Source organism: Columba livia, chromosome Z, assembly GCF_036013475.1.
Source record: "Columba livia isolate bColLiv1 breed racing homer chromosome Z, bColLiv1.pat.W.v2, whole genome shotgun sequence".
NCBI lineage: Eukaryota > Metazoa > Chordata > Aves > Columbiformes > Columbidae > Columba > Columba livia.
Window position 1 is genome coordinate 72,478,539 of NC_088642.1, and position 15,829 is coordinate 72,494,367.

Below are 15,829 nucleotides of genomic sequence, written 5' to 3' on the forward strand. Positions count from 1 at the left end.
GGAAAATATCATTGTTACACATGTCAAACTGTGAGGACCATAGAGGGTGTAGAGTTCTAGGCAGCAGGCCCAGAAGCTAAACCTGATGAGCTCTTTCATAGCTTTTGCTGAACTGGTCTTAATAGTGGACTGGATCAATGTCACTGCAAATAGCAATGAAAACTGAAATTCCTCCTGTTCTACAGCCTATGTTACACAAACAGCTGTCCAATACATGAAGGAAAAAAAGCAGATGATGTCTCACCAATGCTGCCTATCACGCGAACCCTACAGATCTAATATGCTCAGGCAAGGACCGAGAAATGCATTCTTGGCACAGGCTAAAATTCTATACCCCGCCCTCCGTTTTCACTTACATCAGTGAGAATTTCTGCATTTGAGACAACTGTCAACATTACTGAAAGCAATAGCTGCTCTCCCATTTATTTCCAAAGGACTGGTCTTCAGATAAAACTAGATGGAACATTTTAGCCACCTCAGCCAACATCTTGTCAATAACCTGCAGCCTTCAGCCATCTGTGTGAACTACAGATCAGGTCAGCAAGCAAAAGCTTCTGTTCCACCATATTCCTGAGTCTTGGAATCATCCAGGAGCTCTTCAGCCACAGATTCACTTTGGGCATCAGTACAGCAATCAATAGGAAATTTGTCTAAATCCTTTGGCAAGGTACTGCTTCACTTCTGTTCCAGGGTTAGCAGAAGTTTTCATTATCAAAACCAATAACATAGCAATTAAACAGCTAATTAGAAAAATGCTTAAGATTATAGGAAATTAATACAAAACTACAAGTCAGAAACCTAACCTCCAGGAAATTAAAAACATGTTAATGGCAAACAGCCAAGATTATCATGTTGTTCCTTTATTTCAGTGCACGTTACCTTCTGTAGCCATTCCTGGATGTATAGGAGCAATAGGAAGTGATCCTCACACCCTAATTTTAACAGAACCAGCAAAGTGATCATTTGTTTTCCTTTGCAGAGAGCTGTGGAGAAGGCTTGTTTCTGCCTATTGCACTTGTGCCTCCTGCCAGTACTTCTACTAGTCCTTTTTTGCATAAGTTACATGGGCTGTAACTGATTTGACAAAGGAACTGAATGGAGGAAAACTGATTCAGTACACTCATGCAGCTTCTGCACAGCTGGAAACCAGCCTGCTGGTGTAGAACCACTTCATAGTGTCTCCAGCATGTGTCAGAAAGAACCAACCCTGCTCCTCCGAGGTGTTCCCTGGGAGCTAAACCAGAGGTGTGTCATTTTATTGCTACAGAACACACCAAGATTGTAAAATAGTGTGCAAACCTGCTTCAGCAAGAGGGCTGCCTACCTTTCATGGTCTCTCACTTGGCTCTCTTGGCCAATGCTGGCCTCTAGTTTTCCTTTCCCATCCCTCACCTTCTGTGCCCATTCCCTGGTGTCAAATGAAGGGGATGCCCCATGATTTGCTTCTCCTGCTAACACCCTCCAGGTGCCCTAGGCAGCCTTTCAGTGAGAGCAATGCTCTCTGTGGGCTCAGCACTATTCCCGATGAAGATCTCAGCTCTTCCCACAGAACCAGCAGTCAGGATCATGTTTCCATCCCAAATAGATTCTGCCTTTTAAGACGAGAATCTGCTTCATCATCACATGTCCAAATTTACGTGGCTTTGCCCCAAACTTGGCAAAAAACACAGTCCGAAAGAACAGGCTTTTCTGAACTCTTTTAGTTAAAATTTTAACCCAGTTCTGGACACTAAAGGTCACCAACCGGTTAGAGTTCACTAGTTCATCACCTGAACTCCGGTGACTGAATTGTGCCCTGGCAGACAAAGAGGCTGCGCTGGACAGGGACCAGCCCCTGCAGGGCAGCACCGAGAGCATCCTTGTCTCCACCTCTCCATTTGCTAACAAATATCAGGAACAACTGAAAAATCATTTCCAGTAAGAAAGGTCTCCACTGCTTTCTTTTTCCTGACTATTCACATTAAATCATTGCTCAAATTTTTTAACTTTGCTTTAAAAGAATAGATCTTTTAAAATAATAAAGCTCTAAAAATATCAAAGCTTTGCTTTAAAAGTAATAAGTAGATGTCAGTAGTACAAAAGTTGAGGAAAGGCAACATGGAACGGGGGGAAAATCAAAATAGCAGCATTTTTAAGACTGTTCTATCCTGGACTGCTGAAATCAGACATGAAGAAGGACTGTAAAGGCACTGGTGTAAATGCCTGGGCCCAGATTATAATCAGATTTAATGAGGGGATCCAGCAAAGATAATTTAATCTATTTCATGCTTGCTGTAGATTCTGGGCCCAGCTTCAGTAAGTCATTTAAGACTGTGCCTGACCTTACGTGTATTAAGGAGCCTGACCACATGCAGGAGACAGAGATTCAGTCTTTCAAGTTAGACAGCTCTGCGCTTTGAACAGTGCCAGAAACAAATTGCAGGCCTAACACAGAACCCATTAAAATGGAAACTGACAACAGAAACCTAGAAATCTCTGTCAGAAATCAGGACCCACCTGATTTAGATTTAGCTAGGTATAAATATTTGCACTGTTCTTCGAATGTGCATTTGCTTCAGGATTAAATATTCATAGTTAACCAGCCATGCTTAGTAATTTTATTTTAATATTAAGCCACACTATGCAGAGTGGTAACTCCAGTGAATGGTAGAACTAAGATTAAAGAAAAAATATTGTAATGTCATTACAGAGAACCAACAAACACCATATTTTCATAAATTCTCTGAACTTAGCAAATGCTATGCTCCTGTGTTGAGTAATTTTAGATTATTATTTACTTGGAGTTATTTTAAAATGCTGATACTATAGGGGTAGAAGAGGTAGGAGGAGAGTGATACTAAAAATAATGAGGTGCATGAGAGGTATGCATGTTTGTGCACATACCTGCGTGCATACACAGTTATGTGCATATGTATGTAATGCTAAATATCCATGAGAATTAATCTAAAATATTGGAGGGGAACTGATCTGTATACACAGCAAGCTGCAGTCAGGATTATTACCTTTGGATTTTGGAAGCCAAAAAAGTAAAACAAACATGCATCAGTCTAGTTTGGGTGGCAGCCTGAAATGAGGTAAATTATATGAGTATCCTACCACTGGAGAAGAACATTGCTTTGTTCACACAACACATGAATGAAACACGAGGAGAAAGTTTGTGTGGGAGTACTGATCCCATTGATTAATTAAGAACTAGCCTTCCTCATTTTGACAAGAGCACATACGGGCTCTCCTTTGCAATTAGGATATTTGTGGATTATTTTGCCATTCCTTAAATTAACAGGCAGCTGTATAATTCTGGAGGCAGGGACAAAACAAGACATTAACCTTAGCAGCCTGGATCTTGGTGCAGTTCCAGCCTTCTTTTAGAATCCCTAACTGGCTGTGGTAGATCCGGAGCAACAAAATCACAGTTGCCTGAGGCCCTTCAGCATGGAGACGGACTTGTATGCATGGCACTGAGTTATTTGACATCCATAGTTAATTCCTGACAAGCCTTTGGCCACTGTCTCATTGATGGAGTCAAATCAAAACCCAGGATCCAAGCTGTTCACAGCCAGACGTTAGTGTCTTCAATTTGCCCCATCACTTTTAGCTCAGCAGAAGTACAGCTCTGAACCTAGATTAGGAACAGTTGCCTTCCTGTTTTAGAGCTATTTAAGGAATTTCTAACATACTTGAAGTCCGTATGTGTAAATATTATAAAAAAATAAAAAGAAAAACTGCAAACTGAGAAATGAATGCATTTTTTAGGGGAACGGCAGACATGCAGTAATTTTTAGTTGGATCTAATACACCTGACCCTGTCCCCAGAAGATAATGGTCATCTTAGAAATGGGATGCACCTTAAGTAACCTTTGACAGTCTTGGGCCAAATGAAACCTATAACAGTCTTTTGAAGCTTACTATGCAAATGGAGACCCTTCCCCTCTTTCTACAGTACAGTCACTCTGAATAAGAAATATAAATTAGCTCATCTGCTGAGTCAGTCAACCCTCCTCCCACACCACAAAATCTTGCTTAACCCAACTTCTCTTACAGGATTCAGGAACACTGAATGCTTCATTGCCTATATTTGAGTTCCCTGCAGTCCACTGGTCTCAATACTCTGAAACTGGTGATGATTTGTACCACAAAGCAAACATCTTCTGTAAACAAGAGACAGACACTGAGCACATAAAGACCAGAAACTGAAAAATCAATCCGGTGTTTGGTTTACTGGACAGAAAATTTTCAAGTTCTCAAAGAGAGAAGCTCTGTTTACCTGAAGAATCAACCAATTCAGATGGAAAATCAGAGGAAATGGACAGCAATATACATGTAATGCTGCGAAATGCTCCACTGTTTGCAGCTACAGCTCTCTCTGATCAGGCTTTTTGCTGCAAGTTTCCAGGGCCATTAGCTTTCTACTTGTCCTTCTTCAAAAGCCATAGCGGATAACTCATGGGTGTGGTGTGACTTTTGGAACGAGAAATAAGCTGGCATATTGGAAACCATCAGTCAGAAGGAAAAACATATTTGGGAATCCTTACACTGACAAATATCACACTAGAGACACAACAGCCATGGACAAGGGCCCTCCACAGACTGTCCACTTCACCATCAACCAGCAATAGAAGCAGGTGTGGACAAACTTTTTCTATTTCTTCCTTTCCTTTCCTTTCCTTTCCTTTCCTTTCCTTTCCTTTCCTTTCCTTTCCTTTCCTTTCCTTTCCTTTCCTTTCCTTTCCTTTCCTTTCCTTTCCTTTCCTTTCCTTTCCTTTCCTTTCCTTTCCTTTCCTTTCCTTTCCTTTCCTTTCCTTTCCTTCCCTTCCCTTCCCTTCCCTTCCCTTCCCTTCCCTTCCCTTCCCTTCCCTTCCCTTCCCTTCCCTTCCCTTCCCTTCCCTTCCCTTCCCTTCCCTTTTCCTCCTCCCTTTTCCTCTTCCCTTTTCCTCCTCCCTTTTCCTCTTCCCTTTTCCTCTTTCCTTCCCTTTTTCTGCCTTCTGGTCACCCTCTAAGATGTTTTTGTCAACATCAATGTGATACCTCAGGTTAATTCAGGTTATCCAGATATACAGGAGGAGCTGGCACATGGAGCTGGAGCTTGGTGCAAGCACTACTCACCTTCCACAACCACTGTTGCAGGTTTTGAATAGGCTGTGCCCAGGCTGTTCCTTGCTACACACCGATATTGTCCTGCATCTTCTCTCTGAACGTTGTGGATCCTTAAATTCCCTGAATCAAGGACAGCAATGCGAGCGTTCTCCTGATGGAGGAAGGAGGGATCAAGTTGGAGGTTTCTACATGCAAGCTGCACGCAAGCAGCATCAAATATGTTCTAGCAAAGGTTGGGCTTACACACATGAAAATTATGTGTATTGTCCTGAAACTGAAGGACTTAGGGTCAGCTCTTCCTGCTCAGAATTGGTGTGACACACTCACCCATCCCTCTTTTTGCAGATCAGTGAATTATGACTTCAAAAGAGCCCTGAATCTCAGCTAAGCAGCTCAGCAGCTCTTATTTATAGAAACATTCACAAGTGCATTCAGCATAATTTGGCCACACTTAGTAGTAATAAATATATATATAATGTAAAATATAGATACACAGAGAATGTTTGGTTTATAGGCAAAATTATTGCAGATGCAGACATTTATGTGCTGAGCCCTGGATTTTCCAAAAGCCTGCTTCCTAGCAACTAGAATTTACAACTGTTGTAATTTATGTTAATATTTTAACACAGTACATCTAGCAAATACTTAACATTACTTAAATTTCATTCTCTACTCACCTTTACAACCATTTCTCCTTTGATCCATGAAACTGAAGGCTTTGGATTCCCCACAGTAGTGCATGGAAGAACAGCCTTTAACCCTTCTATTATTTCCACATTTATAGGTGGTCGGGTTATTTTGGGTCCTAAAATTTTAAAAGTCAAAAATTAAAGTTGAACTGCAGCTAAGAGATACTAGAGCAGGACAAGTTCAAAAACGATAACAAATTCTCTGCTGCTTTTTCTGTACATCCCTGAAAGATAAAGCGGTCTCAGTAGGTCATGAGCTGCCTTGGAAAGAAAGAAATTTCTAAAGCACAGCATTCAGAGTTTCAGTTTATGGACACAAAAGCAGCTAACTTGCATGGGTTATTTGTTTTCAGGAGTGGAGTTTCTCAGCCACTTGAATTAGAGCCTGGGCTAAAATCCAAATCCAGATAAGAGTATTTCCAATAGTGAAGAACATTTGCATTCCAGGTTTTGACATACTTCACTGCATAAACAGTGTCTTGCGTGAAAGCTCAGATCTGGAGTGAATTGGTTTTGAAATAGTTTTAACCCAGGCTTATCTCCAGGCTCAACCAGAAGGGCATGTAAACTGAATTAATGTCCCTAATGGAAGGATTTATAACTATGCTAGTAAAAAGAAGAAAGGATCCCTAAAGGAAAAAAAAAAAAAAAAAAAAAATCACATTCCCTTGAAGTTAATATGGGACAAATTTAAATTCATTTCACCCAAAGGAAAACAAGGTTTAGCTTACTCCAAGCTGGGAGTAAAATGATCTTCATCTTCTTCACCTCAGCCTTTTGGGACATATGAAGGTTTGTCTCCCTTGCACAATACTGAACTAGCGGAAAAGCAGCCTTCAGAGAGCACCATCTCCAGGCCCCCATCTGCAGGTGACTGGGGTGCTGAAGAGCCCCAGAATTGCCAGATCTGGAGGGTCATGCTCATTAGCACAAACAAGTCCTTTCCTACAAACAGATGCTTTAGCCAGGATATATCTCAGCTGCCTTTTTGAGTGTTCGTGTAAATAACTTCAGCCATGTGAGTTCAGATTCACCAAGCTCAGCACATATATAGTCCTTTCCAAGAACCAGTCCTCTGCCTTGCTTGTGGAATTATGAGATTTACACCATGGTGCTCCAGACCTTTCAAGACTACTATTAAGAATATGTGAACAGAACTAACTTGCTTTTTACATACTCAGACATAAAGGTGATTAGAGAAATCTTCTGTTTAAAATTCACAAGGTATTTATGCAGTATGACTACAGAGGTCTAATCTATCAAATTGTACTGCTTTTATGAAGTTTTGTAAAAAGTGCATTCTTCAAAGCACTGTTTTTCATCCTCTGCTATGCAAACAGTTCCCCTGTTACCAGCATGAATGTGTGTGATTCAAAATTAAAACTCACAACCGCTTTCAGTCAAGATATGATTCAATATGCCATGTCTTTGCCTCAAGGGGCTGCCCACAGCCCCACAGGAACATGGATCTGCCCTGAACACAGACCCCAGGGGTCACACTTGGGGTCTGCTCAGGCTCTCAATTACACACTCACATGGTCTAGGACAAGGAGTGATGGTTTTAAACTAAAGGAGGGGAGATTCAGACCAAACCTGAGGAAGAAATTTTTTACAGGGAGGGTGGTGAAACACTGGCCCAGGTTGCCCAGAGAGGTGGTGGATGAACCGTCCCTGGAGACATCCCAGGCTAGGCTGGATGGGGCTCTGAGAAACCTGATCGGGGTGAAGATGTCCCTGCTCATGGCAGGGGGCTGGTCTAGATGAACTTTGAAGGCCCCTTCCAACCCAAACTATTCTATGATTCTATAATTCTGCGGTGTCAGGAAGAAATTACATTCCCACTTACGCATTTTCACTTGTAGAGCCCCGCAGCTCTGCACGGCCGCTCCAACCCCGTTGTCCGCTGTGCAGCAATAGACCCCATCATCACTGTCCTCCACGCTCAGAATGGTCAGGAGCTGCCCGTTCCTTTGGATGCTGTACCGAGTGTCAAACAGCCTGCAGGACACAGCACAGTCTGTCAGGGAGACAGCCAGGGACGTACTGGGGCAATTGCATTTGTATCTGCAGATGGCTGGTGGCTCTACAAATGGCAATATGGTTTACTTGTTATTTTCTGCCTGCAAAGAGAAGGTAAGGCACTGAAAATTTTGAGCTAGGCCTTAAGATTTGGTTTGGTCCCTGCAGTTTCTGATCACCACCAGCACGGTGGCAATTCTCCTGTCAGTCAGGTACTGGTAAAGGAAATATCACAGTTGGATTTCTGTCTGGCCAAGGACAGGCATGAGCACAAGTACTCTTATCCAGCTGGGTCCTGTTTTACATATAATCACTCAGTGCAAGGGAAGGACTGCTTATATAGCAACTGGAACTGGCTGGAGGCTTTTAAAGAAACCTCCTTCAGATTCTTTTTTTTCTTACTAGAAAGATCATGTTATGGAAGGATTGTTAACATGAAAAAAAGACACAAACCAAAACCCAAGTGTTTTTGTGTCTGCATCCAGGAGTGGTTTTGTCGGGGATGGAGTAGGGGTATATGCAGAGAGAAAGCAAAGAAAGAAATGTGCTGAAGAAAAGAAGCCATCTAAAGATTAGGGGATGCAAGGATAGCTATAGTTTAGCTATAGATAGCTATAGGACAGTAGGCTTTAACCTAGAGACTTCAGAAAAGTCAAGAAAAGCCTTGAAGTTGGAGTAACAAAGGTCCAGGATATTTTAACATAGTCTGCGGAGCAAAGATCAATCCTATATGTGAGCAAGGGGATGTGGGGATAGGTGTGTGTGTGTGTGTGTGAAATCAAGGGAGAGACAGAGAGAAAGGTGAAGAGAAAGCAGAGGCTGATCTCAGATTTTCATTGCAAAACTGGAAAACTACAATAAAACTTCAGTGGAACAAGGTTTGCATAACATTTAATAAATTCCCTCATGTTTGATTTTCACACCTTCACTGAAGCTTTTTGGAAGCAGTTTCATTCAACTTGCCTTTGATTCTGATGAACAGTAACAAAAGGGATTTGACCTGAGGATTGACTGCCAAGGTATCACAAATACCTAATGCCTAAATATGTTCTGTTTTGTCCTTTACTGTTAAAAATCTTACAGCAGCCACAATGTGAATGTGCCAATTGTGGTGGTACAGACACATATTTCCTTTCAACAGCCTTTCACCTTTCAGTCTTGTATCTCGCTCCCCTTTCTCACCCTGGTAGGAAGGAGTATGATGAACTCATACATGGTGCAAGAGGTGCAGGTCCATTCCATTCCTCCCCTGAGGAAGGCTCATCCCGGGCAGCTCTGTCCTGGGAGATGGGGCAGGTAACCATTTCCCTCACTGCAGGGCACATGCTGCTTGACTTGCAAGAGTTTTGGTGCCAAAAGGAAAGGCACTTCCAGAAGACCAGTGCTGACAAGAGCCTCTGTCCTGGCACTATTCCCATTGAAGCTGAATGTTTACACACTGTTTTGTTTTCAAGGCTAGCTTAGCCATTTGTTCAGGGTGCTGGGGCCTTGGCAAGAGAAGAAAATTTTGTAAATAAAAGAACTAATGTTTATTGCTTGCAATAACTAACCCATTTGAAGTCTGATACATACAAACACAGAGGCACATAAACATATTTATGTGTTTTTTTCAGAAATAAAAGTCCACTGATCTGATGCTTTTCCATCACACAAATACTTTCATCCATGTTCTTAGAAAGTAACAAAAATATTTTCAGTCTATCTGTTTCCTCGTGTTTGGTCTGAGCTTTTGCATCCAGCAGCACTGACTATTAGTGCTAAAGTGAAATAGTTGCTGCTAGTAACATTGCTCCAGAAGCCTCAGTCAATGAAGCACCTCAGCACTCTGGCCTCACCAGCAGAGGTTTTTTGATCAGTATTTTCCTTTTTGGTCTACGTTCTAATAAAAGCACTGTGTCTCAGAGAGATGGGATAGCTTTTAGAAAGGTGTGTTCAGCTTCTGAAAGTGGGGACTGGAGTGAGAAACAATCTGGTTTTCATATGACCTTAGAACACAGAGAGCGAAATTTTAAAGATCATTGAGAGAAAAAGGTATGTGATCTTCATGGTCCTGCATGAACGGCTTCCTTTCCCACATTTGATTTTCAGGCATGGCGTCACTGATGGAGAAGAAATTAAGAGAAAGGTGACCTGACTTGGAAATAACATCCATGGAAATATAGTACTCCATCCTGCAACAAGGCCAGGGTCAGAGGATTAGAACCCCTTCCATGCAAAGTTTACAAGCACCTTACAGACACTCATGCAACAAGTGTGGCAATGCTCCTTTTAAATATTATGCAGCATCTGACTCTTTTGTAAATGCATAAACAGAGGAAGAGAACATTGCATTGTCTGAAGCTGAAAAGCAAGCTCCTTGCATTTCTTGCAGCAGAAACCATCTCCAAACTCAAGTGTGTGAATCTGCAAGAGCAACCCCCAGGTGTTCCTATCACTCCCTAAGGAACACGGACTCTATATAATTACAGCATTTCGTCCTCTTCCATTTTGCATGTTTCCAGATATCTCCTTTATCAGGAAGAAAAGCACTGATAATTTTGGCAGGAGATTATGGAGAGGGCTGGGGCTGCTCCCTACCTGATGGGAATGCTGTTACGTGTCCACGTAATCTCTGGCTCAGGGTACGACTCCACTACGCAGACAAACTTGGCGACGTCCTCTACCAGTGCATCCACAGTTTCCAGAGGCGTGCTGATCAAGGGAGCTGTGTGAAGGAAGAGAAAATGAGAAAACCTCCTGGTGCCTCCTGAAGAGAAGCATGAATGCTGGCCAGACCCCTTAGGTGGAGGCGGCTGTGTCCTTGGAGGGTCACTCCATGGCTTTTTCCCTAACACAGAGGTGTTTTGCATACCCTCCATGCGTTCACTGTAATACAGGCACCTCTGCATTTGTAGCTCCAGCCTCCTGTTGCTTGTTGCAGGTTTTGCATTTTCCCTTGTGCTCTCTTTAGGGTGTAAAACAGAGTGACCCAAGCATGGGGCATATCTAACAAGCCCAGTGTGTGCCTTGTTCCTAACAGTCCTCTCCCACAAGGTGCACAGGAGTGGATGCCATACAGCAAGGACAAAGGTAAGGTTATCCCCCTGCTATGGGGGTGGCATTGCATGGGCTGGAAGTGCAAGGAACAGCACTCAAATCAAAGCCAAGCTGACCTGCCCCTGGAGTGGGCACAATGCCTCCTTGTTAATGCATAGTGCATGAGATTTGGGCTTCTTCATCATTAATATTGCATTTGTTCCACTTGACTATTTCTCCTTTTTGAAAGAGTCCTGTTATACAGAACTATATTTTACAAAACCAGGCTCAGAAAGGCCTTCCAGGTCTTCCAGATTTGTGGTGTGGACTACACACATCCCCTTTTCATCACCTTTTCATCACCTTTTCTAACAAAGCAGCACCACGGTTAGAAGTCTCATAGCTGTGTCTGATGTTTATTATCACAGACCTGTTATCAAGCATTATTTGAACATATATTTAGAAACATTTTAGAAACATTTTCCGTCAACCTGGTGAGAGTCTTGAAGCACAGCTGGAAGGGATCAAAGGCTCCACCTAGCAAACCGCTTTCCCTGCTCATGGTATACATTGCAGCCATTGCCTCCAAAGACACTTGAATGACTTCTCATCTATGGCTGCGAGGGATACTCATCCAGTATTTGTTGTACTGGATTTCATTGACAGCTGTGCTGAGATGAACTAGTTTCATACCATGTTCCTGACATACCACCTCGAAAATGTTCAGCAGACACGGGAATCTTCCTGTTCCTTGCTGACTGCAGCAGTATCTGGTTCACTGTGCGTCTTTTCACAGGACAGTCCTGCACACACTATATCTTCTAAATCTCCTCAGTACAATTAGATTTAAATTTAGGCAAAAAAAATACACTACATCAATTTTACATCTCCCTCAGAAAAAAAGGAGGGGAAGGCAAAATACAAGATACTCTCATTTAAGTGTCTTGGAATAATAGAAAGCTTTTATCTCAATGTTTTTTCAGTTTACATGGGAGTAAACATTAGAATGTCATTGGAGTTCAGCTGCAATTAAGCTAGAGAAAGAGAGGATCAGCTTCCACTATCACATTTATGTAAAAGTTCTAATGTTTTTGTAATGTCATTAGAACAAATCTACCTTAGTAATATTTCTAAATTCTGTGACTTCACATTTCATAAGCGGTAATGACGATACTTTTATAAAAAGATCCTAAAACTACAGCCAAGGTAGAACTACAGATTTTATTAACTAAGCATAAGTTAAAACACATCCATGTCAGATTCGTTGTTTAAGATCACTGCTTCAAATTGTATCAGGCTTCAATTTATTGAGTCATTTCAGGTCACACTAAATAGAAGTAACCATCCACATTGTACCCCAGACAAATCCCAGGCCAGTGGAAAATTTTCATAAAGCCTAAACTTCTCTGCTACCGAAGGTTGTCTTAGGAGAATAACTGCCACGAATGGCAACCCTGTCTACTTCAAAGGGAACGCTGCTATTTCATGACAGAGTTTGTTGGGTTTTGATGGCTTTAAGTTTGACTGAAATGGAATTTTACAATCCAATTTTATATAGTATGTTTTTATTGCTGTTGTTTACATGCCTTGATCTCAGGAACGATGCTTATTTAACCCTGAGAAATGTAAATTTTTATGGTTACCAAAATTCAAAGCAACCAGTTTTATAACTGTGTTGTCACGATAAGCATGGCCATCTTATGAAGAATAGAGCTAGATTTGTACCAAGAGCCAGTATGCATAATGACAGTATTTTATTATTTGGGCAAACAAGGGCTGTCAGTTTTATGTATTGAATAAATTCACTAGAAACAGTTAAGTACTTTCGCGGTATCTCTTTAATTCAACATGTGAGAGAAGTATTCTTAGCAATATTGCCCACATGGGGTCTGATCTGGCACCTTCTGAAAACCAGCACACAGTTCTTAGGCCAGAATCAATCCTCATACTTGTACAAAATACTGTCCAAACCAATAGCACTTTACCTATAGTAAAAGCAGACTGGGAACTTTTTGGGTTTTTTTTCACAGCTGCCTTCCCAAGTTCTACATCCTCAAAAAGCAAAAAAAAGCAATGTGTCACTTTCCCATATGCTCTTTTTTACCTTTCCAATATTAAACCGAGCGCTGGGCCAGCAGGGAGGTGAGGGCACTGCTCCTGTGTGGGGACAGCAGGCGGAAGGCTGGAGGACATGTGGTGTCTGCAGGGGACAGCAAGTGCTGGCGCGCGCCGCCATTTTGTTGTGAGGTAGCGAGAGAGCCCCAAAACGGCTGAGATGTTGCCTGCTTCTAAAAGCCATCCAAAAAGCCCAGGTGTTGGTGTTAGAACGTGATTCCTCAGGAAAGTGATCAAAATTTCTGCTGCCTTCGTTACCAGAATTGAACATGGGGAAAATAAAATCCAAGAGATGTACAGACATATCTTATCGGCATATAGAAATGGCCCCAGACCTTTCTGTGCACATCAAGTGGGGTTCTCTGACATTTTTTTAGGTAGCTCTGTGGCTTTAAATAATACTGAAAATCAATTAACTTGTATATCTGTAAAGCCACACAGGTGCCATTTCTCTGAGTGTCAGCTGTGGTTTCCTGAAACAGCAGAATGACCCAAGGGCCCCGTCAGAAAGCCAAATCCCCTTCTATCCCCAGCCCACCAGAAGCTCCCAAGTTGCTTGGCTTTGGTTTTGGATTCACACTTTCGAAACAAGACAAGCCAGGCAAACAAAGCCAAGTGGAAAATGGAGCCAGTCTGCCCTGCAGTACTGCAGACACCTGCAGACACTGCAGTTCCTCCAGTCAAAAACCACTCAATCGTGTCTCCAGCTAATCCTGCAAAATGTCTACAGGGCACCGCTGGGCTACAGTCATGTTTCAGCCTCTCTCAGGAAACTCAGCAACTCCGTCACCTGTGACATTTTAGGAAAGGATGTGTATCTCTTCACTGCATGATGCCACCAGGAAAAAAAACAATCCCTTTTCCGTTTCTGTTTCTTGTCTCTCCAATCCTGTCTTACCACAACTTTCAAAAGGACCAGCATTCATCAAGTCATTTTAATGCCTTAGGAAAACAATAGTTTTTATTTCAAAAGTTTTTAGTAAAGAAGACACTGTGGTTTTTTTCCATTTTGAGGCCAACCTGACCAACAATTGTGTGAACACAGCCCTGCAAGAGCATCAGTGTTGGCCTAAGATGTGACTACTGGCATCCTCCTTTTGATTTTTTTGGTTTTGTTCTGTTTTGTTTTCCTGAAGCTGCAAAGTTTCTGATATGCTTTGAATGGCTTCTGACAATCATAGTGCAGCAAAACCTTTTGTCCACAGGTTTACGAGACAGTATGTCCAGAAGACCACTGTTGTGCTTTGTACCTCAAAGACTTTTCTAAATAGATTTTTTTTTCAGTTCTCATGTTGGCTAAAAGTGTTTGTGCCTGTGTCTGTGAGCATGTGTGCACACAAGAGAGGAAGATATAATAACTTTCATGTTACATGCAATAGAAACCATGCATATTTGTATTTATATACATACACTCTGTAAAAACATCATAGCTATTAACTTCTTCTTTGATCTTTATATACTTATAAGCACACACAGGCATGCGGAACACCACAGATCTTGGGTTCTCCAGCAACGGGTGCTACCAGCCATTAAAATCTGTAAGCTTCCTTTGACATGAGAAATGTCCATCCCACCCAGGCTAAACCCAAACATTTCCCCTGCCCATTACAACGGGACTATGTGCTCTCACTGGACAAAGAACCTTCAGTCCCAGGCACAAATATGAGATTATTCACTTTTATCTTTCTAAAAGCAGTGACTGCTGAAGGCAGCACACTTCTGCACGTGGCGGGAACACTACCGCACCACCCACCCCACCATTACCAGAGACACCTTCCCCTTTGCAAAACCTCTCTCAGCAAGCAGCAGAAAAAGCCCCTTCAGGCAAACCTTTTGGGAGAGTCTCGGCCACGCTGAGGGCTGCCAGGGTGAGGACATGGACCAGGGGCACCTTCAGCAGGTCGTTCATGTTTGATCCAGAAGGCATCCAGCTCCTTCAGACGAGGTGTGTGGAGCTCCCAGCCAGCTCCATTTCGGAGGGTGGTGTGTGAGCAGAGCTTCTCTGCTAATGACGGAGTGGGGTCTGCGGGAACTAAGTATAATCAGGAATTCTACCACCCGGCAGCGGTGACGGACGTGGCCAGGTGGTGCGTATCCACTTCGGTCAGTGTGAAAGCGTGGAGCTCATGAAACAAGAGAAAGCAAATCCCTTCTGAATTCCTTCTAAGCAAACAGAGAGGACTACAATGACCAAATGTTTTTCCAGGGCAGTACCCAACCCCAGTGCTGCAAAGTCACAAGGCCTTTATTTCAACACTGTGTAAGTTCAGTAGTGGAAAAAATGCTTGCCACTGGATTTTCCTTCAGCTTAGTCCTCCTCTTTTTCATTTTTTCTCCTTTCTCACTTGCTCGCGTGCACTCCCTCTGTCTTATTATAACTTTTCATGATTGGCTGCAACATGCCACCTGTTGCCCTGCCGAAAGCATTTCTTTTCTTACCAGATGTATTTGCTGGAGCAGGAGAGGTTGGCATTGGGGGCTGAAAGTGCCCTTCTTTGTCAAAGAGATTGTCAGTGTTTCCAAACCACTGCAGCACACCAGAAAAAAAGAGCCTCGCCCTGGAAACAGACCCCCCAAAACAGTCAATATCCACAGCAGGAGTGATGTTTATACCCTGGGAGAAAAGGATCATTTCATTTCAACATCAGCAGCAGCCCAGGGGACTTGGGCATGGGTGGAGGCATTGCTGTAGGGAAATAAGACTGTTGGGTACTGACATTATTAATCTCTCAGAAATATTATCCACCAGGTCTCTGCGTAAATCAAGACACTGAAAATCAGACCTCATTTTCTAGGAATCTTTAGAGGAGCATCAGACTTGAGGTGGTCTCTTGAGTAACCCAGTCTTGCCCCATCTTAGTACAGCACTCTACATGACATCATCCTTTTCAAAAATG

The 15,829-nt window shown here is 42.5% G+C and overlaps 1 protein-coding gene across 1 annotated transcript in view; it reads right to left on the reverse strand.

The window, feature by feature from the left end:
- The window catches only part of MUSK (muscle associated receptor tyrosine kinase), a 58,376-nt gene extending 43,400 nt beyond the window's left edge, over positions 1 to 14,976 (reverse strand). Inside the window, exons 1-5 of the mRNA XM_065046351.1 lie at positions 14,763 to 14,976; positions 10,380 to 10,506; positions 7,630 to 7,781; positions 5,772 to 5,899; positions 5,104 to 5,245 (exon numbers count right to left, since the gene is read on the reverse strand). Of these exons, the coding sequence (XP_064902423.1) occupies positions 5,104 to 5,245; positions 5,772 to 5,899; positions 7,630 to 7,781; positions 10,380 to 10,506; positions 14,763 to 14,859 (646 nt within the window). The 5' untranslated portion in view covers positions 14,860 to 14,976. The remainder of the gene's footprint in view (positions 1 to 5,103; positions 5,246 to 5,771; positions 5,900 to 7,629; positions 7,782 to 10,379; positions 10,507 to 14,762) is intronic.
- Between the last annotated feature and the right edge of the window lie 853 nt (positions 14,977 to 15,829).